The following is a 24,881-nucleotide window of genomic DNA, read 5'->3' on the forward strand; positions in this document are numbered from 1 at the left end:
TGCAATATTTTGATTTTTGTATGGTGTCAAGTGGTCTTAAAATCTCTTTAAGGAAGGAAACCTGCTGGTCTTACCATCCCAATGGGGTTGACTCTTAGCTGGTCTAGGGAGGGGCCTAGCAGGACATGGTAGTATCTAGAGCAACCAGGAATGGGCAATAAATGCAATAAATAAATTATCAAAGACACCCACATCCCAAGAATGAATAACAGAAAACTCAGCTGCGCAGACAATAGTCCCTGACTGCCAGTGTCATCTCTACTATCATGAACCTGCCAAAATCTATCAATTAGTGACCAAATCTCCTGTGTCTGTGCTTCAGCCCGCTGTGTATAAACATTAGTTTGAAGCTTGGTTCCCTGTGTTTTTCAGTGACAGTCCTCTGCCATTGGATGGTTTCCACAAATGGTTCAGTGAACCTTTACCGAAGTGGTTACAAATGGTGCACAACAACTCGGTGGAGATGGTTCAACGGGCTGTGAAGAAAGACCAGGTATTACAACCCTGGAGTAAATGACACGGTTATTGTTTGTGTATGTGGGTGTGCTCCTGTTAGCGTCATTCTGTTGTTTACTTTAGCAAAACGACCAATAAGATGGGAACTGGGTGTGTCAGTGGGCTTTCAGCTTTGAGATCTGCAACATAAATGGGAAGGGAGTCTGCTGTGCTTGCTGGCTGGCTGGCTGTAAGGGCTTTGTGCAAGATTGGTATGGAAGTCTCCTTGTAGGCACTCGCTTGTGGGATTATATGCATAAAATCTACAACAGAGAAACAGACTATTTGGCCAAATTGGGGTTTTGCATGCACAAACAGCTTTTGGAATGAAGGTTGATTCAAATCCACCTTGTCTTGTGTACTGCTAATACTAGATTACAGATTTCCAGCACTGGCAGGATATAGGCTCTCTAGGATGCTGAAACTTTCTGGAGCACTCTGACAGTTTTATTTTCTTTATCACGTTTAGTTTAGTAAGAGTGCTGTTATCAGAAAGGAAACAACCTTTTTTTGAAAAAGAGCGCAGAGCTTGAAGGCAGGTCAGTTGAAAAAGAGCACGGAGATTAAAAATAAAAAGAGGGGAAGCTGAAGAGCAGCGGCCAGCGTGTGAGCGGCCAGCGTGTGAGCAGCCAGTGTGTGAGCGGCCCAGTGAAGGAGTGGAGCTTTGAGGCTTTGGCACGAGAGGCGAGCAGAGGCTGAGGACGAGCTTTCTCCCAGTGGGATAAGGCCCGGTAAGTTCCTTTAAGTAAATTAAGAGTAGGTAATGGAGGCAGCAGTTAGGACAGTCGAGTGCTCCGAATGCAGCATATGGGAAGTCAGGGACATCACAATTGTCCCTGATGACTACACCTGCAAAAGGTGCATCCAGCTGCAGCTCCTGAGAAGCCGAGTTAGGGAACTGGAGCTGGAGCTGGATGAACTTTGGATCATTTAGGAGGCAGAGGCAGTAATAGACAGGAGTTTCAGGGAGACAGTCACCCCTAAAATTAGGAGGCAGGTAGCTGGGTGAATGTCAGGAGAGGGAAGGGGAATAGACAGAAAGAGCAGAGCACCCATGTGGCCGTTCCCATCAACAATAGGTATCCCATTTTGGATACTGTTGGTGGGGATGACCTACCAGGAACAAGTTGTAGTGGTCGCGTCTCTGGCACCGAGGCTGGACCCTCAGCTCAGAAAGGAGGGAGGGAAAAGAGGACAACAGTAGTGATAGGGGATTTGATAGTTAGGGAAACAGATAAGAGGTTCTGTGGGAGAGATCGGGAATCCCGGATGGTCTGTTGCCTCCCTGATGGCAGAGTCTGTGATATCTCGGATCGAGTTCTCAGTATTCTCAGGAGGGAGGGTGAGCAGCCAGATGTCGTGGTCCATGTAGGGACCAATGACATGGATAGGAAGGAGGAGGAGGTCCTGCAAAGAGAGTTTAGGGAGTTAGGTGCAAAGTTGAAGGACGGGACCTCCAGGGTTGTGATCTCAGGAGTGCTACCTGAGCCACGTGCTAGTGAGGCTAGAAATAGGAGGATAATGCAGCTAAATACGTGGCTAAGGAGATGGTGCAGGAGGGAGGGCTTCATGTTTCTGGACAATTGGGCTCTGTTCCAGGGAAGGTGGGACCTGTTCCGACAGGACGGTTTGCACCTGAACTGGAGGGGGACTAACATCCTTGCAGGTAGGTTTGCTAGTGCTGCCCCGGGGCGTTTAAACTAGATTTGCAGGGGGAGGAGAACCAGAGTGTTAGAGAAGATAGTGAGATGGAGGAGGATAAAGGTTAAGCGAGGAATGCATGTATAGACAGAAATCAAGGGTTTGCACTTGATAGAAATGTTCTCAGGTGCATCTATTTCAATGCAAGGAGTATTGTCAGAAAGGCAGATGAGCTTAGGGCATGGATTGGAACGTGGGATTACGAAATTATTGCTATTAGTGAGACTTGGTTGCAGGAGGGGCAGGACTGTTAGCTCAATGTTCCGGGGTTCCGTTGTTTCAGGCGTGATAGAGGGGGAGAGATGAAAGGGGGAGGAGTGGCACTAGTAGTCAGGGAAAATATCACTGTTGTGTGTAGACAGGACAGACCAGAGGGCTCGTGGGTATATGGGTGGAGCTGAGGAATGGGAAAGGTGTGACCACACTAATATGGTTGTATTATAGACTGCCCAATAGTCAGAAAGAATTGGAGGAGCAAATCTGTAGAGAGATAGCAGACCAATGTAAGAAACAGAAAGTTGTGATAGTAGGAGATTTTAACTTCCCACATATTGACTGGGGCTCCCATACTGTAAAAGGGCTGGATGGCTTGGAGTTTGTCAAATGTGTTCAGGAAAGTTTTCTAAATCAATATATAGAGGTACCAACGAGAGAGGATGCAATACTTGATCTCCTATTAGGGAACCAGACAGGTCAGGTGACAGAAGTATGTGTAGATGAACATTTTGGGTCCAGTGACCACAATGTCATTAGTTTTAAGCTAATTATGGATAAGGATAGGTCTGGTCCTCGAGTTGAGATTCTAAATTGGAGAAAGGCCAATTTTGTGGAAATGAGAAAGGATCTAGGAAGAGTGGATTGGGATAAGTTGTTTTCTGGCAAGGATGTGTTCAGTAAGTGGAAGGCATTCAAAGACGAAATTTTGAGAGTGCAGAGTTTGCATGTTTCTGTCAGGATTAAAGGCAAAGCTAACAGGCATAGGGAACCTTGGTTTTCAAGGGATATTGGCGATCTAGTTAAGAAGAAGAGAGAGGTGTATAGCAGGTATAGGCAACAAGGAGCAAATGAGGTACTTGTAGAGTATAGAAAATGTAAGAAAATATTAAAAAAGGAAATCAGGAAGGCAAAAAGAAGACATGAGGTTGCTTTGGCAGATAATGTGAAGGTAAACCCGAAGGGTTTCTACAGGTATATTAAGAGTAAAAGGATTGGAAGGGACACAATTGGTCCCCTTGAAGATCAGAGTGGTCATCTATGTGTGGAGCCTCACGAGATGGGGGAGATCTTAAAACAGTTTTTTTGCATCAGTATTTACTCAGGAAACTGGCATAGTTTATAAGAAAGGAAGGGAAGTAGTAGTGTCATGGAACATATAGAGATTAAAGAGGAGGAGGTGCTTGCTGCCTTACAGCGAATAAACGTAGATAAATCCCTCGGGCCTGACATGATATTCCCTCAGAACTTGAGGGAGACTAGTGTAGAAATTGCAGGGGCCCTGGCAGAAATATTTAAAATGTCCTTAGCCACGGGTGAGGTGCCAGAGGATTGGAGGGTAGCTCATGTTGTTCCGTTGTTTAAAAAAGGCTCCAAAAGTAAACCAGGTAATTACAGGCCTGTGAGCCTGACGTCAGTAGTAGGTAAATTATTGGAAGGTGTTCTGAGAGATTGGATATATAACTATTTGGATAGCCAAGGGCTGATTAAGGATAGTCAGCATGGCTTTGTGTGTGGTAGTTCGTGTTTAACAAACCTTGTAGAGTTTTTCGAGGAGATTACCAAGAAAGTAGATGAAGGAAAGGCTGAGGATGTTGTCTACATGGACTTTAGTAAGGCCTTTGACAAGGTCCCACATGGGAGGTTAGTTCAGAAAGTTCAGATACTTGGTATCCATGGAGATGTTGTAAACTGGATTCGAAATTGGCTGTGTGGGAGATGACAGAGAGTGATGGTGGATGATTGTTTCTCAGACTGAAGGTCTGTGACTAGTGGTGTGCCTCAGGGATCTGTGCTGGGACCATTGTTGTTTGTTGTCTATTTCAATGATTTGGATGATAATGTGGTGAATTGGATCAGCAAGTTTGCTGATGACACTAAGATTGGAGGCGTTGTGGACAGCGAGGAAGGCTTTCAAAGCTTGCAGAGAGATCTGGACCAATTGGAAAAATGGGCCAGAAAATGGCAGATGGAACTTAATGCGGAAAAGTGTGAGGTGTTGCATTTTGGAAGGTCAAACCAAGGTAGGACATACACAGTAAATTGTAGGGCACTGAGGAGTGCAGAGGAACAAAGGAATCTGGGAGTTCAGATACATAATTCTCTGAAAGTGGCATCACAGGTAGACAGGGTTGTAAAGAAAGCTTTTGGCATACTGGCCTTCATAAATCAAAGTATTGAGTATAGGAGTTGGGATGTTATGGTGAGGTTGTATAAGACATTGGTGGGGCCAACTTTGGAGTATTGTATGCAGTTCTGGTCGCCTAACTACAGGAAGGATATCAGTAAGATTGAGAGAGTGCGGAGAAGATTTACTAGGATGTTGCCGGGTCTTAAGGAGTTGAGTTACAGGGAAGATTAAACAGGTTAGGACTTTATTCCTTGGTGCGTAGAAGAATGAGGGGAGATTTGATAGAAGTTTACAAAATTATGAGGGGTATAGACAGAGTAAATGCGAGTAGGCTCTTTCCACTTAGGTTAGGAGTGATAAACACGAGAGGACATGGCTTTAGGGTGAAAGGGGAAAGAATTAGGGGGAACATTAGGGGGAACTTCTTCACTCAGAGAGTGGTGAGTGTGTGGAACGAGCTACCATCTGACGTGGTAAATGCGGGCTCACTCTTAAGAATAAATTGGATAGATACATGGATGGGAGAGGTCTGGAGGGTTATGGAGTAGGTGCAGGTCAATGGGACTAGCGGAATAATATTTCAGCACAGACTAGAAGGGCCGAATGGCCTGTTTTCCGTGCTGTCCTATTCTATAGTTCTATGGTTCTAATGTATTGTGAAATCATGGGTGCACCACTGACTTTATTGCAATTGTTTTCAATCATATTTCAATTTCAGTTTTAATGGGCAGAAAGATGCCAATAGGGACCAGTATCTTTTCCAGGACTATGTTTGGATGTTTAACTTGGTTTTGTGTGATCTTCGTTTGGTGGCAGGCCAACATTAAGAAAGCTACTGGGTATAGGGTATAGTCTATAGGCTGCCAGCTAACTTGTGGGAAAGACATGGAAGAGCAAATGTGCAGGGAAATTACAGAGAGATGCAAAAATTATAGAGCAGTGATAATGAGTGACTTTAATTATCCTAATATAGACTGAAAAAGTAATAGTGTAAAGGGCAGAGGGGGGCAAGAGTTTCTGAAGTGCATTCAGGAGAATTTTCTTGATCAGGATACTTCTACCTCAATAGGGAAGGAGGCATTTTTGGATCTGGTTTTGGGGAATGAGGTGGGGCAGTGGATCAGTTGTCAGTCAGGGACATATTAATCATAGTGTTTTCATCCTGTTGTTTACTTCAGGAAAACAACCACAGTGTCATCATAGTGTCATAAGATTTAGGTTCATTATGGAAAGGACAAGCAGCAACCCAGAGTAAAAATACTTAATTGGAGTAGGGCCAGTTTCAGTAAGCTGAGAACAGATTTGTTCCAGTTAAATTGGAATCAAAGATTGGCAGAAGAAAAACTATGAGGGAACAATGGGCTGCCATTAATAAGGAGATGGTTTCGATACAGTTATAGAATCACAGAATCACATAGTGCAGGAGAGGCCCTTCAGCCCATCGAGTCTGTACTGACACGTGAGAAATACCTACTTAATCCCATTTGCCAGCACTTGGCCCATAGCCTTGAATGTTATGACATGTCAAGTGCTCATCCAGGTACTTTTTAAAGGATGTGAGGCAACCCGCCTCCACCACCCTCCCAGGCAGCGCATTCCAGACCGTCACCACCCTCTGGTTAAAAAAAGTTTTTCCTCATATCCCCCCTAAACCTCCTGCCCCTCACCTTGAACTTGTGTCCCCTCGTGACTGACCTTTCAACTAAGGGGAACAGCTGCTCCCTATCCTCCCTGTCCGTGCCCCTCATTATCTTGTACACCTCGATCAGGTCACCCCTCAGTCTTCTCTGCTCCAACGAAAACAACCCAAGTCTATCCAACCTCTCTTCATAACTTAAATGTTTCATCCCAGGCAACATTCTGGTGAATCTCCTCTGCACCCCCTCCAGTGCAATCACATCCTTCCTAAAATGTGGCGACCAGAACTGCACACAGTACTCCAGCTGTGGCCTCATCAAGGTTCTATACAACCCCAACATGATCTCCCTACTTTTGTAATCTACGCCTCCTTGATATACTTAAATACTTCCTTGTCAAATTATGCCTTCCAAAGTGTATCACCTCATACTTTTCAGGGTTAAATTCCGTCTGCCACTTCTTTGCTATTTTGACCATCCTGTCTATATCTTCCTGTAGCCCAAGACACTCAACCTCATTGTTAACCCCACGGCCAATCTTTGTGTCATCCGCAAACTTACTAATCCTACACCCTACATAGTCAACTATGTCATTTACATCAATGACGAATAATAGGGGACCCAGGACAGATCCCTGTGGTACGCCACTGGACACTGGCTTCCAGTCACTGAAGCATCCTTCTATCATCACCCTCTGTCTCCTACAACTAAGCCAATTTTGAATCCACCTTATCAAATTACCCTGTATCCCATGTGCATTTGCCTTCTTTAAAAGTCTCCCATGTGGGACCTTGTCAAAGACTTTGCTGAAATTCATATAAACTACATCAACCGCACTACCCTCATCTACACACCTGGTCACCTCCTCTAAAAATTCAATCAAACTTGTTAGACATGACCTCCCTCTGACAAAGCCATGCTGACTATACCTGATCAAACCTTGCCTCTCCAAGTGGAGATAGATTCTCTCCTTCAGAATTTTCTCCAAAAGTTTCCCTACCACTGACATGAGACTCACTGGCTTGTAATTCCCTGGCTTCTCTCTGCAACCCTTCTTAAATGGTGGAACCACATTAGCTGTTCTCCAGTCCTTTGGCACCTCCCCCGTGGCCAGAGAGGAATAAAAAATTTAGGTCAGAGCCCCTATGATCTCCTCCCTTGCCTCCCTCAGCAGTCTGGGATACAAGTCATCCAGACCTGGAGATTTGCCCACTTTTAAGCTTGCCAACACCTCCAATACCTTGTCACTCCCTATATCAATTTGCTCAAGAACCTATTAGTCTCTTTCCATGAGTTCCATACCTTCATCCTCATTCTCTTGGGTGAAGATGGATGTCAAGTATTTGTTCAACACTCTACCAATGTCATCTGGCTCCACCCATAGACTGCCCCCTTGATCCCTAATGGGCCTTACTCTTTTCCTGGTTATCCTCTTCCCATTGATATATTTATGGAATATCTTGGGATTTTCCCTACTTTTCCCAGCCAGAGCTTTCTCATATCCCTTCTTTGCTCTCCTAATTGCTTTCTTAAGCTCCACTCTGCACTTTCTGTACTCCACTAATGCCTCTGCTGATTTGCTTCCCTTGTACCTGCTAAAAGCCTCTATTTTCTTTCTCATTGTATCCTGAATATCTCTGGTCATCCATGGTTCTCTGGGCTTGTTACTCCTTACTATCACCCTAGAGGGAACATGTTGAGCCTGTACCCTCCTCATTTCCTTTTTGAACACCCCCCACTGCTCCTCTGTAGATTTCCCCAGAAGTAGCTATTCCCAGACTACCTTGGCCAGATCCTGCCTTATTTTACTAAAACCCACTCTCCCCCAATCCAAAACATTTTTTTGTAACTCATCTATTTCTTTGTTCAAGCTTAAATTGTACCATGCTGTGGTCGCTGTCACTAAAATGCTCCCCCGCCACCACCTCAGCCAGCATCATTCCCCAGAATTAGATCCAGCACTGCACCGTCCCTTTTTGGACCCTCTACATATTGACCTAAAAAGTTCTCCTGTACACATTTCAAGAAATCCACTCCATCCAAGCCCTTAACACTGTGTCTATCCCAATTAATGTTGGGAAAGTTGAAATCACTTAATATAATTACCCTATTGTTATTGTTTTTATACACCTCCGCAAATTGTGCACATATTTGCTCCTCAATTTCCTGCTGACTATCTGGGGGTCTATAATAAACACCTAACAATGTGGCTGCCCCTTTTTTATTCCTAAGCTCCACCCACAAAGCTTCATTCGATACCCCCTCCAAGATATCATCTCTCCTGACAGCAGCAACTGATTCCTTAACTAATAATGCAATGCTTCCTCCTCTTTCACCCCCTCCTCTGTCTTGCCTGAAGATTCTATATCCCGGAATGTTGAGCTGCCAATCCTGCCCCTCCCTCAACCAAGTCTGTGATGGCTACTATATCACAATTCCACGTGTCAATCCTCACCCTTAACTCATCCATTTTACCTGTAATACTCCTGGCATTATAATCGAGACCATCCAGCCTTGCCTTACTCCCTTAAAACTTAATGTAGCTGTACTCTCTCCGACTTGATGTTTTACTGTATTATGATGTGTCCCTACTCTGCTAACATCTTGTGTCCCCTCCTCCTGCCGAATTAGTTTAAATTCCTCCCAACAGCACTAGCAAACCCGCCCGCAAGGATGTTAGTCCCACTCCGGTCCAGATGTAGACCGTTCCGCTTGTACAGGTCCCACCTTCCCCTGAAACGGTTCCAGTGATCCAGGAATCTAAAACTCTCCCTCCTGCACCAACTCTCAAGCCACGTATTCATCTGCGCTATTCTCCTATTTCTGAGCTCGCTAGCACATGGCACTGGGAGTAACCCAGAGATTACAACCCGAGAGGTCTTGCTTTTTAGCCTACTGCGTAACTCCCTGAATTCTTGATGCAAGACCTCATCCCTCTTTCTACATGTCATTGGTACCGACATGTACCATGACCTCTGCCTTATCACCCTCCCCCTTCAGGATGCCCTGCAGTCGTTCAGTGACATCCCGGACCCTGGCACCAGGGAGGCAACACACCCTCCTGGAATCGGGTTGAATGCCACAGTAGCACCTACCTGTTCCCCCGACTATAGAATCCCCTATTACTATTGCTCTTCCTCTCTTCCTCCCCTCCTGTACAGACAGTTTGCTTGTGGTGCACTCCCTGGAGGAAACAGCACCCTCAGCCTCCAAAATGGAATACCGATTTGCGAGCAGGACACCAGGGGACCTTTGAACTACCTGCTTGTTTCTCTTGGACTGCCTGGTGGTCACCCATTCCCTTCCTTCCTCAAGTCCCTTCAGCTGTGGTGTGACCACTTCTCTAAATGTGCTATCCACGATGCTCTCGCACTCACAGATGCTCCACAGTGTCCCCAGCCACCATTCCAGCTCTGAAACCCGAGCTTCCAGGAGCTGCAGCTGGACACACTTCCTGCACACATGCTAGTCCTGGGCACTGGAAATGTTCCCGGCTACCCACATGGAGCACAAGGAGCACACCACGGCTTTCAGCTCTCCTGCCGTGACTTATCCCTTTAAATTAAACCTTTTCAATCAATTACTCTAGGGCCCTTCTTTCCTGATCCTCATTACTACAGAATATACAAACTATAAATCATAAAAAGACCTTAAACTATAAGCAGTAAAAGTAGTAAATACTTACCCGACCTTACCCACTACCCAGCCATTCCTTTCCCTTGTAGCCTCTACTGCTGCAGCAGGGCAAGACCGCTCTCTGAAGATTTGAGAAGTTGAATAACAAAGAAAAAATGCAAAGAGCACCTCTTCCTCTATGCACCAAATTCCCACTGTGCACCAAATTGCCAATACCCACACTCACTCTGGCTGTGTCTCACTCACGATGAGGTCTCTCCCCTGTTTGTGTGTAAGCATATTCAAAGTACATTCCCATGAGAAGAAAGGTTAGCCCATCCCAGGATGATGAGAAAGAAAGAGAATAAGATGAAGCAGATAAAGGGAACGTATGATAGATATCAGGTTGATAATGCAAGTGATAACCAGACTGAGTATAGAAAGCTCAGAGGGGGTAGTAAAAAAGGAAATAAGAGATGCAAAGAGAGACCGAAAGCCAAAGAATCCAGAAGTCTTCTATAGGCACATAAAAAGTAAAGGGTGGTAAGAGGAGGGGTGGGGCTGGCTTGGGATCAAAAAGGGGATGTGTACATGGAGGCCAGGGACATGACTGAGGTATTGAATGAATATTTTGTATTTATCTTTACCAAGGAAGAATATGCTGACAAAGTCATAGAGCAAGAGGAGGTAATTGAGATTCTAGATGGACTAAAAGTTGTTAAAGAGGTATTAGAAAGGCTGGCTGTACTTAAAGTTGATAAATCACAGGGACTGGATGGGTTGCATCCAAGGATGCTGAAGGAAATGTGGAAATTGCAAAGGTATTGGCCATAAACTTCCAGTTCTCCTGAGATACTGAGGTGGTGCCAGAGGACTGGAGAATTGCAAATATTACACTCTAGTGTTAGTAGAATCCAAGTTGGTGGGTGACGTCAAAACCAAGACATAGCTTTTCTTTACTGAGAGAGTTTATTGACTTTGTTCAGTCTCGCTCTCCTCACAACCAGCGCCCCCTATTTATATGTGCCCAAAGTACTTAATTAAACAATGCCCTATACCTGTGTATCCTAACAATATAACTAACATGGTTAACACTTATTCAAATGGGTTCTTCCTGTGTGTGTACAGGTTCTCAGATGCTCTCAGTGATGTTACACAGTTTGTTGGTCTCCAATTCTTTATATTTTAGCCATAAGTTTGCTAAAAGTGTGGCCCAAATTTCCAGATGTATGTCGCACACCATGCAGCCTTTGTTCTGAGGCAGTATTACAGTGACATCAAACAGAAGTACACTCCTTACAGATATTTGCTGTTTTAATGTGAACTGTTTCAACAGCTGGAATCAATGGGGGAGAAGACTAAACACAGTACCTCTGTTGTGGATATTGCAACCTGCTTCACCAAGATTAAACATACTTGGACAGAGCTGAGTTGGCCGGAACCTGAGGAAGCGTTTGTCATCATGGTCAAGCTAACTGAGGTGAGTCTGAGTCTTCTGAAGCAACTGCTAAAGGTTATTATATACTCATTGTTGGGCTTTCCATTATATGACTTTCTCTGTTACTCCCTCCGCCCATTAGAAAGGTTTTACTTTTGACACTATATGAAACTATTGGACCTTAACTCCAATTATTCCTCATGTTAACTTTTATAGTAGTTTGTGGGTTCTGCAATACCCTTCCAATGGTCTCACTGATTGTGGGCATGGCTTACCTCTGTATGCAATTTCGCATTGAGCAGGCATGCAGGATCCCAAATCCAAACCCATGAAACCCAAGTGTCAGGGTTACTACAGGGAACCAGGTGAGGTGGGAGGACAGTTAAAGAGTATAAAATGGTAAGCAAGTTGTTGTAATAAAGCAAAATACAGCAGATGCTGGAAATTTGAAATAAAAACAGAAAATGCTGGAAAACCTCAGCAGGTTTGGCAGCATCTGTGGAGAGAGAAACAGAGTTAACATTTCGAGTCCGTATGACTCTTCAGAGCTCTTTCGGACTCGAAACATTAACTCTGTTTCTCTCTCTACAGATGCTGCCAGACCTGCTGAGGTTTCCAGCATTTTCTGTTTTTATTTAAGCAATTTGTTATGTTAGGGCCATATTTGGACATTTTCTTTTGCCTTTCCATCTTGCAGAATTTGGCAGGGCCAGAGCACTCCAGCCTACTAGGTTGAGTATATCAGTGTCATAAGTGAGCACAGCCAAGATATTCCTGACAATGCAAAAATCAGGGCTCGGAGGTTGGAGTTTGGTTTAAGTATTGTACTGCTGCTCTACACTCAATGTGTGTGCATTATACAGCATACACTGTGCCACACCTATGGGTGTAACAGCAGTCAGATATATGATATACATTATATTATCATCACAATAACTATGGTGTGAAGGGGTTGAAAATTTGCACAGTTTGAGTTTAGTTCTTGCTGCAACCTGAGTGGTTGTCTGCCAGAATGGCTGGAAACTAGAGTGGCCTCTGGACATACTGGGTCCTATTCTCATACTCCAGGCTCTGAATCAACTCCTAGAGGCAGAGGTTCCGCTCAACCCAAACACATCTGGCAGCACTGGGGAGAGAGAAAGAGTTACAGTTTGTACTTTACAGCCCCCGGAGGGTAAGGTGGCAGATTGGGGTAAAATTGAGCAATTAATAATCATTTAAGGGCCTCCTCGTGCCGCTGCTGAGATTTTACCCACAGTGACAGAAGGCCAGCACCAAGTGTCCACCCCGTCAGGTAAACCGGTGGCCATTTCCAAGGTAATTTCCCTCCTGACAGATTTCCCTCTGTCCCTGTCCTGTGCTCCTGGCCCCCAACACCCTTCGCTGGGGCCTGCCACCCTAGCCCAGGTGAGACCCAGGACATATTGTTAAGCCCAGCTCCATTGCTGCACGTCCTCTCCAGAGACTTTCTGCAGCCCCATCACACCTGGTGCTGCTTTTGTGACAAGAGAGCTGCCAGCCATTTGATTGGTTGGCAGCTCTCAGAAACAGGACTTCCTACCCAATAGGGGTGGAAGGCCTGCCTCAAGCCAATGAATGGCCCAATAAACATTAAATGGTTGTGCTATGAGTTGGCCAAGCTGAGGTGATCTCATCCCCAACTTTTAAATCAGGGTGGGTGGTGGTGGGGAGCGCCAGCATAAAATCCAGCCTGAAAGTTTCAGGTCTGTGACCTTTCATCAGAACTGAGAATGGTTGGAAATGTAGTAGGTTTTGAGCAAGTGAACGGGGCAGGGTGGGGAAAAAAATAAAAGGAAAGGTCTGTGATAGCATGAAGGACAGGTTAGATTAAATGATAAAAGGTTTGATGGTGTAAAGCCAAAGGGAGTAGTAGAGACAAGTAAAGAAACAAAGGTGTCCAGAGGAGGTGTGAGTGGCAGGATAGCAGCAAAATAATGTGGGTATGGTGGGAGATTGTGGGTTGGAGTTTAAAGGGACCTGGTGCGTCCTTGGCTGTGCTACACTTAGTGAAAGCAGATGTACCTCGCACCTCCATGGGGGTAGCAGGTTGCCGGGAGGTCCAGGTTTGACCCTGCTGAAGATTTAAAAGGTCCAATTTACTTTGTATTATTGACTCCCTTACAAAGAGGGGTGAGGGAGCTACAAATGTTGCCAATATCCACCAACCCAGATCTAGGCATTTTCACCACAGTACATCGCTTCCTGACAGGGAATAGGCACTTCCCAGTGGTGTTGGTGCCCTTGGTGCCATTTAGAGTAAGTTACCTTAGGGTCAGTAGCAGCGGTCATGATGGGAGTTATATCTCAGTGCTTACAACAAACAGCAGTCCCTCCCAAACCATTCCCCATGGATTTTGAAGCCTCAAGATTTGAACAAACCCGAAAGAAAATAATTTGATGTTAAAATAAAAACACGTTGTGGTTTATGTAGAACATCAATGAGGATGAATCCAATTACACCCTCTCTGCTGTGCTATCACTCCCTGTAAGATATCTGCCCCAGCTTATTGATAATTGAGTGTTAATCTTCAAACCCAGAGTATCAGTGAAAGAAAGTGAAAATTCACCAGTTTGTAGAGGTAATCTGATCAGTGAAACTGTGTTAGCCGTCACTCTGAAAACTGAATCTCTGCGTGTTCTGTTTGACTTGCGTGTGCCTGTAAAGTTGCCAACACTCATGGACTCTTCATGTTACAGGACATGGGCAAGATTGCATTAATGTACTGTCGACTAATCGAAGAGAGGGCAGAAGAGCTGTCATTCAAGGACTATCAAATAAACTCAAGTGATGTGAGTGCTGACTGTAACACATCTGGATCTGCACCTGATTAAACATGTCATTAGAAAATTCAAAACATTTGCATCTCCTTAAGGTCTCTTGATGACAGTAGTAGACACTGATTTGCACTTTATTAAGAATTCACACAAACAGAAGAATATTGATGATCAGTCCAACTAGTTGGTGATAGAGACAAGTCATTTAAAACAATATTTATTCTCCGACATGGGCATTACTGACAAGGCTGACTTTTATTACCCATTCCCCTACTTGCCCTGTGAAGTTGATGGTGGGCCTTCTCCGAGAGCCGCTGTGGTCTTCGTGGTGATGGTACTCTCACAATGATGTTAGATTGAGAATTCCAGGATATTGGCTTAGTGATGAGGAAAAGCAGTGATTATAAGCCCAAGTCAGTTTGCTGTGTGACAAAGAACAAAGAATCAGTCTTGAACAAAGAATAAAAAACAAAGAACAAAGAAAAGTACAGCACAGGAACAGGTCCTTCAGCCCTCCAAGCCCGCGCCGATCATATTGCCTGTCAAACTAAAACATTTTGCACTTCCGGGGTCCGTATCCCCCTATTCCTATCCTATTCATGTATTTGTCAAGCTGCCTCTTAAACACCACTATCGTACCTGCTTCCACCACCTCCTCTGGCAGTGAATTCCAGACAGTCACTACCCTCTGCGTAAAAAACTTGCCCCGCACATCTCCTCTAAAGTTTTCTCCTCTTACCTTAAATCTATGTCCCCTAGTAATTGACTCTTTCACCCTGGGATAAAGCTTCTGACTATCTACTCTGTTCATGCCACTCATAATTTTGTAAACTTCTATCAAGCCGCCCTTCAATCTCCGTCGCTCTAGTGAGAACAATCCGAGTTTCTCCAATCTTTCCTCATAGCTAATAGCCTCCAGACCAGGCAGCATCCTGGTAAACCTCCTCTGCACCCTCTCCAACACCTCCATATCCTTCTGGTAATGTGGTGACCAGAATTGCACGCAATAATCCAAGTGTGGCCTAACCAAAGTTCTATACAGCTGCAACATGACTTCCCAGCTTTTATACTCAATGCCCCTGCCGATGAAGGCAAGCATGCCATATGCCTTCCTGACTACCTTATCCACCTGCGTTGCCACTTTCAGTGACCTGTGGACCTGTACACCCAGATTCCTCTGCCCGTCGATGCACTTAAGGGTTCTGCCATTTACTGTATAATTCCTACCTGTATCAGACCTTCCAAAATGCATTACCTTGCATTTGTCCGGATTAAACTCCATCTGCCATTTCTCCAAGTCTCCAATCGATCTATATCTATATCTATATATCTATATCTATGACATAGAGGAAAACCAGCTCCAGGGTTTCCAGTCTCACCCAACTCTTACTGAGATTTGGCTGGGTGATAGACCCCCAGTTCATCAGTGGGAAATTGAGGAGCAAACATGTGCACAATTTGCGGAGGTGTGTAAAAACAATAACAATAGTGCAATTATATTAGGGGATTTCATCTTTCCCAACATTACTTGGGATAGACATAGTGTTAAGGGCTTGGATGGAGTGGATTTCTTGAAATATGTACAGGAGACCTTTTTAGGTCAATATGTAGAGGGACAGTGCAGTGCTGGACCTAATTCTGGGGAATGAAGCCGGACAGGTGGCTGAGGTGGTGGTGAGGGAGCATTTTAGTGATAGCGACCACAACATGGTACAATTTACGTTTGTTATAGGCAAAGAAATAGACAAGTTACAAAAAAATATTTTGGATTGGGGGAGAGTGGGTTTTAGTAAAATAAGGCAGGATCTGGCCAAGGTAGACTGGGAATAGCCACTTGTGTGGAAATCTACAGAGGAGCAGTGGGGGGTGTTCAAAAAGGAAATGGGGAGGGTACAGGCTCAACATGTTCCCTCTAGGGTGATAAGGAGTAACAAGCCTAGAGAACCATGGATGACCAGAGACATTCAGGTTACGATGAGAAGGAAAAGAGAGGCTTTTAGCAGGCACAAGGGAAGCAAATCAGCGGAGGAATTAGTGGACTACAGAAAGTGCAGGGTAGAGCTTAAGAAAGCAATTAGGAGATATGAGAAAGCTCTGGCTGGTAAAAGTAGGGAAAATCCCAAGATATTCTATAAATATATCAATGGGAAGAGGATAACCAGGAAAAGAGAAAGGCCCATAAGGGACCAAGGGGGCAATCTATGGGTGGAGCCAGATGACATCGCTAGGGTGTTGAATGAATACTTCACATCCGTTTCCATCCAAGAGAATGGGGATGAAGGTATCGAACTCTGGGAGAGAGACTGCGAGGTTCTTAAGCAACTTGATATAGGGAGTGATAAGGTATTGGAGGTGTTGGCAGGCTTAAAAGTGGACAAATCTCCAGGTCCTGGTGATTTGTGTCCCAGACTGCGGAGGGAGGCAAGAGAGGAGATCGCAGTGGCTCTGAACCAAATTTTTAATTCCTCTCTAGCCACGGGAGATGTGCCAGAGGATTGGAGAACAGCTAATGTAGTTCCACCATTTAAGAAGGGTTGTAGAGATAAGCCAGGGAACTACAGGCCAGTGAGTCTCACGTCAGTGGTAGGGAAACTATTGGAGAAAATTCTGAAGAACAGAATCTATCTGCACTTGGAGAGGCAAGGTTTGATCAGGGATAGTCAGCGTGGCTTTGTCAGAGGGAGGTCATGCCTAACAAATTTGATTGAATTTTTAGAGGAGGTGACCAGGTGTGTAGATGAGGGTAGTGCAGTTGATGTAGTTTATATGGATTTCAGCAAAGCCTTTGACAAGGTCCCATATGGGAGACTTTTAAAGAAGGCAAATGCACATGGATACAGGGTAATTTGATCAGGTGGATTCAAAATTGGCTTAGTTGCAGGAGACAGAGGGTGATGATAGAAGGATACTTCAGTGACTGGAAGCCAGTGTCCAGTGGCGGTACCACAGGGATCTGTGTTGGGTCCCCTATTATTCGTCATTTATATAAACGACATAGATGACTATGTGGGGTGTAGGATTAGTAAGTTTGCGGATGACACAAAGATTGGCTGGGTGGTTAAGAGTGAGGTTGAGTGTCTTGGGCTACAGGAAGATATAGACGGGATGGTCAAATGGTCAGATAAATGGCAGATGGAATTTAACCCTGAAAAGTGTGAGGTGATACACTTTGGAAGGAGTAATTTGGCAAGGAAGTATTCAATGAACAGCATTACACTAGGAAGTTCTGAGGAACAAAGGGACCTTGGCGTGTGTGTCTATAGATCTCTGAAGGCGGAGGGGCATGTTAGTGGGGTGGTGAAAAAGGCATATGGGACACTTGCCTTTATCAATCGAGGCATGGACTACAAAAGAAGGGAGGTCATGTTGGAGTTGTATAGAACCTTGGTGGGGCCAGAGCTGGAGTATTGTGTGCAGTTCTGGTCGTTATAGGAAGGATGTGATTGCACTGGAGGGGGTGCAGAGGAGATTCACCAGGATGTTGCCTGGGATGAAACATTTAAGTTATGAAGAGAGGTTGGATAGACTTGGGTTGTTTTTGTTGGAGCGGAGAAGACTGAGGGGCGACCTGATTGAGGTGTACAAGATTATGAGAGGCATGGACAGGGAGGATAGGGAGCAGTTGTTCCCCTTAGTTGAATGGTCAGTCACGAGGGGACATAAGTTCAAGGTGAGGGGCAGGAGTTTTAGGGGGGATGTGAGGAAAAACTTTTTTATCCAGAGGGTGGTGATGGTCTGGAATGCACTGCCTGGGAGGGTGGTGGAGGCGGGTTGCCTCACATCCTTTACAAAGTACCTGGATGAGCACTTGGCACGTCATAACATTCAAGGTTATGGGCCAAGTGCTAGTGAATTGGATTAGGTAGGTAGGTGAGGTGTTTTTCACATGTCGGTGCAGACTCGATGGGCCGAAGGGCCTCTCTGCACTATGATTCTGTGACCTTTACTCCTTTCAATCTTGGTAGGTCTTGGTCCATTACTATAGTTCCTTAGTTTAAATAAAAAATGTAAATGGAGGCTGAAGAAATGGCTAGAAACTATGCAGTGACATGTATTCACCATACTTTCATCCCTAGTCAGTAAACGCAGTGAGGTCACTACAACTGTGCGTGGTTCTCAATAACATGAAGCAGCTGCGGGAGATTTTTTCCAAGCTGCCAGAAGACCTAGATTGGCAAGGCCTTAAGGAAGACACAGCCAATATGATTTCAGTGGACCAGATCCAAAACACGCTGCTCACCCAACTTGAAACGATCAAGAGCTCAATCAACAAGAAGATTGAGGGTGTGATCCAAACCCTTGCACAGAAGGTACGGAAAACACTTCAATGTAACCAGAATGTTCAGAATAGAGGAAATTTTGGGGCTGAAATCCTGGAATATCTGCTTCACCACTCGACCAGCAGCATAGTGAGACGCCCAGCTGCTTGCAGCCACCTATTCTAACCCTGCTCTAATTCCCAGGACAGGGTCATCACTGTATTTGGGAAATTCACATTAGCAGTGCTTAGTCCAATTTGCCAGCAGGCGTAGCAACATATGGCAGAACCTCTGTGGACACCAAAAGCTACTTCCAAGAACAAATTAAGTGAAACAGGAATTTTTTCCCGCTATGATACATAAACTCTCATTCAATGAACTATTCTCAATAAACTCAGTCTCTAGTCATTGATTATCCAGTAGTAGCAGGAAGATGTAGCCACCTGCTCTACAAGTAGAACACGAGGAACAGTTCAAATTGTGACTGTGGCCATCCAAGTCTGACCATTGCCCACATACTGAACTACTGCCCTGAGAATCCAACCCTGATTTGGACTTGTGGCTCTGGGGAATTGTATGCTTTAGTGAGAGCTAGAATTGCAGTAGATTAAGGTAACTGATCCCCCTGGGATCAATTACCTGGCAAAAGCTGAGTCTTCATCCCAGCCCTCTGGAGATATGAGATCAAGTGAAGCCTTTTATGAGCATAAGCAGCAGAACACTCTGGCAAACTGAATTAGTTTAGGATGCAGGTAGGTGGAATATCAGCCCATGCTAAACCTCCACGCCACACCCTGCACAACCCCACATCCACCAATTGGAAAACAACTGGAGCTTAAAAATGGGTCTAGAATTGTTTACAATCTGGTTGCGGCCTTTTTCTTTGTCCCTTGCACCTTGTCCAGCCTGAAATTTCAGTTTCTTGATTGTTGATTCATGATCCATTTGAAGCTAGGAGTAAGTAATTACTCGATTTGTATATATTTTGTATAGCTGGGGAAGCAGTTACAGTTTGATGTCGAGGTTAACAGTCCATTCAATGGATTCAACTGACGCAGTGTTGAGATGCCATCGGGGTTGGATTCTCAGGGCAGTAGTTCAGTATGTGGGCAATGGTCAGACTTGGATGGCCACAGTCACAATTTGAACTGTTCCTCGTGTTCTACTTGTAGAGCAGATGGCTACATCTTCCTGCTACTACTGGATAATCAATGACTAGAGACTGAATTTATTGAGAATAGTTCATTGAATGAGAGTGTATGTACCATAGTGAGATAAAAAAAGTCCTATTTCATTTAATTTGCTCTTGGAGCAGCCCTGGTTGCCCAGACAAAGTGATGGTCGGACCTCTTGAGAAGCATCTGGAGAGCATGAAGAGTTAGTGTTGGAATGGTACCAAGTATAGGCTAGACAAAGTAGAGATAACAGTTTCCCTTCTGTGAAAGTCATTGCTGAAGCAGTTGGGTTTTTATAGTAATCCAGTGGCTTTCATGACCATGTTCTATGATTTGCCTTTTCATGAGCCTGGCCAAAAAGGAGATGTTGAGCTTCTAAGTAAGGTCAAGCTCCCCACCAACGAACATTTAGCACTTATTTTTTAAAGCACAAATTTCCTGATGATAGTTCAGGAAAATAGGTCCTATTATTGTTTGGAAGAGGTTCCATCAGGGAACACAATGACTGTGAAGAGATTTCCTTTATTCTTCGAACTGAGCCCTCCTTACCTTACACAGTTCAACTACAAAAGCAGGACCCGTTCAGAGGAGGGATTACAGCAAAACTAAATAATTTTTATTAATTGAACAGTGACAAAGTAAAATACAAGCAATGACTAAACATCCACAACTTGAATTTCTATAGGGTTTTCCCAATCTTCCTTTATAGCTTTGGTTGAAGATAGGTAGAACCAGCAGCAAAATGGTGTAAACAGTTAAATATGGCCATTCCTGTCATTTCTTCCACTGGAGTTACAAGTGACCAGGAAAGGCCCATGGAAAATATCCCTCGGGGCCTGTGGCAAGTGCAACAGCGGATTAATCTCCTTGACCTGGGCTGACTGAAACCCAGAGCATAATGGTATCATGATTGACTAAGTAGTTGGTTCTATAAATATCCTTGGTCAGTAGAGAGAGGACAGTCTGGTTTCCCCTGTTGCTTGGGTTCAATTTCTGGTTTGTCCAGTTGATGCAGTTATGATTTTTTTCACTGGTTACCTTGTTTATAGAGGATTCTTTCATATTGCCATTTTTGTCTGAGATTTGGAATTTTTAAATCTGAGCAAGTTAAAACCTGAAGGTCTCTGACTAATACAAATCAATGTTACAAAATCTAATTTTCCTGTCTTGTGTTTATCAGCTGCAGGCTGACATAAAGAAGCGCATCAACAACCTCTCAGTTTCTCAGAGTGACAGCACTCCAATGGTTAATGTAAGTACTGCATCAGTAACAACACCCAAAGAAGTCACAGTGACAGAAATCCAAAACATGGGTTGTTTTACCTGGACATTCTCTGACAGGGAGATAGAATGTTGTTAAAAGTAGCTCCCCAATGGCTCAATTTTAAAATAGAGTGTGCAAACTTGAAGATCCCAGATCTACAGTTTGATCCTGGTCTACTATGAGCTGTGGCTCAGGTGTCAGCTGTGGTTCAATAATAACACTCGTCCCTCTGAGTCAGAGTTGTGGGTTTAAGTCCCACACCAGAGACTTGAATGCAAAATCTAGTCTTGACGCTCCCACTTTAGAGGGAGTGCTGCACTGTTGAAAATGCCACTTTTCAAATGAAATGTTAAAACGAGGCCCTGTCTGCCCCCTCAAGTGGAGGTAAAAGATTCCGTGGCACTATTTTGAAGAGCACTGGTGTTTCCCCCAGTGTTCTTGCCAATATTTATCTCTCAACCAAAATCATTCAGTTTATCTGGTCATTATCTCAATACTGTTTGTGGGAGCTTGGTGCATGCAAATTAGCTGCTGCATTTCCTACATTACGACAGAGACTACACATCACAAGTACTGTAAAGTGCTTTGGGACATTCTGAATTCACTAAAGCTTTATAAAGGCAAGTCTTTCCTTACTTGGATATTGCAATGAACTTGCATTCCCCAGTCTTATAAAGAAAAAAAGAATCAGTCAAGGATCCTGATTGATGTGTTGTGAATCCTGCTGGAAAATGATTTCCATCAGGCAAATGTAGGATCATGCACAGCAAGGATGGCCACATGGTTGAATAGCCTGGTGCTATTTGTTGTCTAGGCTCACCTAGACAACAATGAATGGCCACATGGGTCAGCTACCAGAGGGTGCTTAATGTGTGTGGAAAAGAAGGGAGAGAAATGGTGGGGGGGGGGGGGAAGTGCTAAAATATTGGGGAGTAATATGAATAATTGAAATGTCCAGGTGATCTTATGGAGCATTAAACTTCTACATTAGAAGATTGCTTAGATGGGATTGGTTGGCTGTTTAATTATCATTAGATAGATGATCAAGTTAACTGGAATTGAATTTGTAAAATATTGTAATTAGGAGGAGAGGGAAGGAAGGAAGAGGGAGAGTGGCTGGAAGGAAGGGTGGATGGAAAGAAGAGTGGGTGGAAGAAGGAAAAGAGTAAGGACAGATTGATGGGCAAACAAAGGGAGCCAACAACAAAAACAACAACTTGTGTTTATATGGTGCCTTTGAATGTAATAAAACATCCCAAAGCACGTTATAAAGCAAAACTTGACACTTAGCCATATAAGGTGATATTAGGGTAGATGTCCAAAAGCTTGGTCAAAGATGTAAGTTTTTAAGTATTGTCTTGAAGGAGGAAAGAGAGGTGGAGAAGCCAAGAGGTATTAGGAGAGAATTCCAGAGCTTAGGACCTTGGCAACTGAAGGTACAAATACCAGTGGCGCAGTGATTAAAAACAGGGATGTTTAATAGGCCGGAATTAGTGAGGAGATTGCAGAGATAAGGAGGTAAAAGTAAGCCGATACAGTCCCGTACGACATATCAGTAAGAAAGTGGCTGAAGCATTCAGTACAAATAGGCAAAATAGGCTAGGTTTAACTTATTAATAACAGAACATCAGTTTATCACTTGTATTAAATATAGTAGAGGTGGGAAGGGTTTTTTTGATATAACGGTACCAATAAGAAATTTAAGTTAATTTCACCCCTGCAAGGATGAGAAATTGAAAGTTGAGGCACTGCCAATGTCGGTCAAGTAACACAGAGGTGATGAGTGAGTAAGACTTGGTACGAGTAAGGGGATAGGCAGCAGAATTTTATATGACCTCAAGTTTATGGAGGGTAGAATATGGGAGGCCAGCCAGGAAAACATTGGAATAGTCAAGTCTAGAGGTGTGAATGAGAGTTTAATCAACAGATGAGTTGAGGCAGAGGCAGAGTCGAGTGATGTTACAGACCTGAAAATAGCTGATCCTAATGGTGGCACGGATATCTGATTGGAAGCTCATCTCAGGGTCAAATATACCAAAGTTGTGAAACTGGTTCAGCCTCAGACAGTTGTCAGGGCTAGGGCTGGCATCAGTAGCTAGGGAATGGAGTTTGTGACAGGGACTGAAAACAGTTGCTTTGCTCTTCTCAGTATTTGATCGGAGGAAATCTCTGTTCATCCAGTACTGGATGTCAGACAAGCAGTTCGATGACTTAAAGAAAGTCAGATAATTTTGAAACACATAGCCAATGCAAAGTTTCTTTCATTATTCTAACCTACTACTCTGACACAAATTTTTAATGAGACTAATGGAGTATATTAGGCTGCAGTGCATAAGAAGAAAAAACTGTGAGAACCAGGCACATCTCATGCAAATTAGCTAAAACACTGCTATAGAGAACCACAAAGAAACAGGTGTAGCTGAGGGTTTGTGCAGTCTGCACTATACTACCTCCAGAACAGATGAGGGAAGTATGAAAAATATGTCAGACATGTTTAAGGGTAATTTAGCTTTAAAATGTGAACATTTTCCATCACAGATGTGTTACACTAACTTCAACATATTTGTTTCTACTTTAGATGGTTGTTCCTTTAATTAACTTTCTGGAAAATGAGTTTGCATACATGGATGCCAACCTGGTAGAAGAAAATTTTCAGAGGTCAGTCACACACACAGTGCATCATGCAGTAGAAAGAAAATAATTTAAAATCTGAAATAAACACAGAAACTACTGAAAATACACAGCAGATCAGTAAATATCTGGAAAGAAAAAATATTGGTTATGCCGGGTGTGTAACTTCAATAGAGCTGCCAGAGTGAAAGATCATGATAGTTTCAGTACCAGGGATCAGTGTACCCAGGGTGACTTACTGTCTGTTCATATTAGTGGACAGAAAAACTGCAGGATGCTAAGAACTAGCATCAAAACAGTACATAGTTGACTGTCTCAACCCAAATATAGTATTTTGGGAAACCACTGCACATTCTGTTTTCACTTTGATTATGGGGATGGGGGCCGGTTATTCCACTGGGTTTTAACAGGGTAGGCAATAGATGTTGGTTAGGTGGGATTGGTGCCAGCTTATTATCTGGCTCTAATTTCAACCCATAAGACCATTAGTTAATGTCAGATTCACAGCTAGTTCATCTGTTTGCATTTGGTGCCAGGTAATCCTTGTTTTCAAAACTCTCCCATGGTTTCACCACCTGACATATCTCTGTAACCTCCTCCAACACTCCTCTAATTCTGGTCTCTTATGCTCCCTATTTACTTTGTTCCACCATTGGTGGTCACGCCTTCAGCTATCAAGGCCCTAAACCCTGGAATTCCCTGCCTAAACCTCCCTGATTTTCTACTACACTCTCCTCCTTTAAGATGCTCCTTTTGCAACAAAGCTTTTGATCATCTGTCCCAATAACTCCTTATGTTACTCGCTGTCAAATTTTGTTTGATAATGCCCCTGTGAAGTCCCCTGGTACATTTTACTCTGTCAGAGACATAATATAAATGCAGGTTTTTGAGATGATGTAGGAAAATGTCACCCTCCTTTAGTAGTCTGGGCCTTTTTTTTAATTCACTCACGGGATGTGTTTTCGCTGGCTGGGCTAGCATTTATTGCCCTTCCCTAGTTGCCCTTGAGAAGGTGGTGATGAACTGCCTTCTTGAATTGTTGCAGTCCATGTGGTGTAGGTACACCCAGAGTGCTGTTAGGGAGAGATTTCCTGGATTTTGACCCAGCGACAGTGAAGGAACGGCGATATATTTCCAAGTCAGGATGGTGAACTGATGCTCTTATAAATGCAGTATCTATATGGCTAGTCCAGTTCAGTTTCTGGTCAATGGTAACCCCCAGGATGCTGATAGTGGGGGATTCAGTGACGGTAATGCTATTGAATGTCAAAGGACGATGGTTGGGCTCTCTCTTGTTGGAGATGGTCATTGCCTGGCACTTGTGTGGCGAGAATGTTACTTGCCACTTGTCAGCCCAAGCCTTGATATTGTCCAGGTCTTGCTGCCTGCATATAGACATGGACTGTTTTAGTATCTTAGGAGTTGCGAATGGTGCTGGATGTTGTGCAATCATCAGTGTACATCCCCACTTCTGACCTTATGATGGAAGGAAGATCATTGATAAAGCAGCTGAAGATGTTGGGCCA

The 24,881-nt window shown here is 44.0% G+C and overlaps 1 protein-coding gene across 3 annotated transcripts in view; it reads left to right on the plus strand.

Annotated features, from left to right (window-relative positions):
- The window catches only part of unc13d (unc-13 homolog D (C. elegans)), a 276,077-nt gene that overhangs the window by 229,953 nt on the left and 21,243 nt on the right, over positions 1-24,881 (plus strand). For all 3 annotated transcript variants that reach the window (XM_041217092.1, XM_041217094.1, XM_041217093.1), the window contains 6 exons: positions 373-493; positions 11,129-11,272; positions 13,949-14,041; positions 18,103-18,336; positions 20,641-20,712; positions 23,303-23,382. In XM_041217092.1, the coding sequence (XP_041073026.1) occupies positions 373-493; positions 11,129-11,272; positions 13,949-14,041; positions 18,103-18,336; positions 20,641-20,712; positions 23,303-23,382 (744 nt within the window). The remainder of the gene's footprint in view (positions 1-372; positions 494-11,128; positions 11,273-13,948; positions 14,042-18,102; positions 18,337-20,640; positions 20,713-23,302; positions 23,383-24,881) is intronic.

Source organism: Carcharodon carcharias, chromosome 22 (assembly GCF_017639515.1).
Source record: "Carcharodon carcharias isolate sCarCar2 chromosome 22, sCarCar2.pri, whole genome shotgun sequence".
Lineage (NCBI taxonomy): Eukaryota > Metazoa > Chordata > Chondrichthyes > Lamniformes > Lamnidae > Carcharodon > Carcharodon carcharias.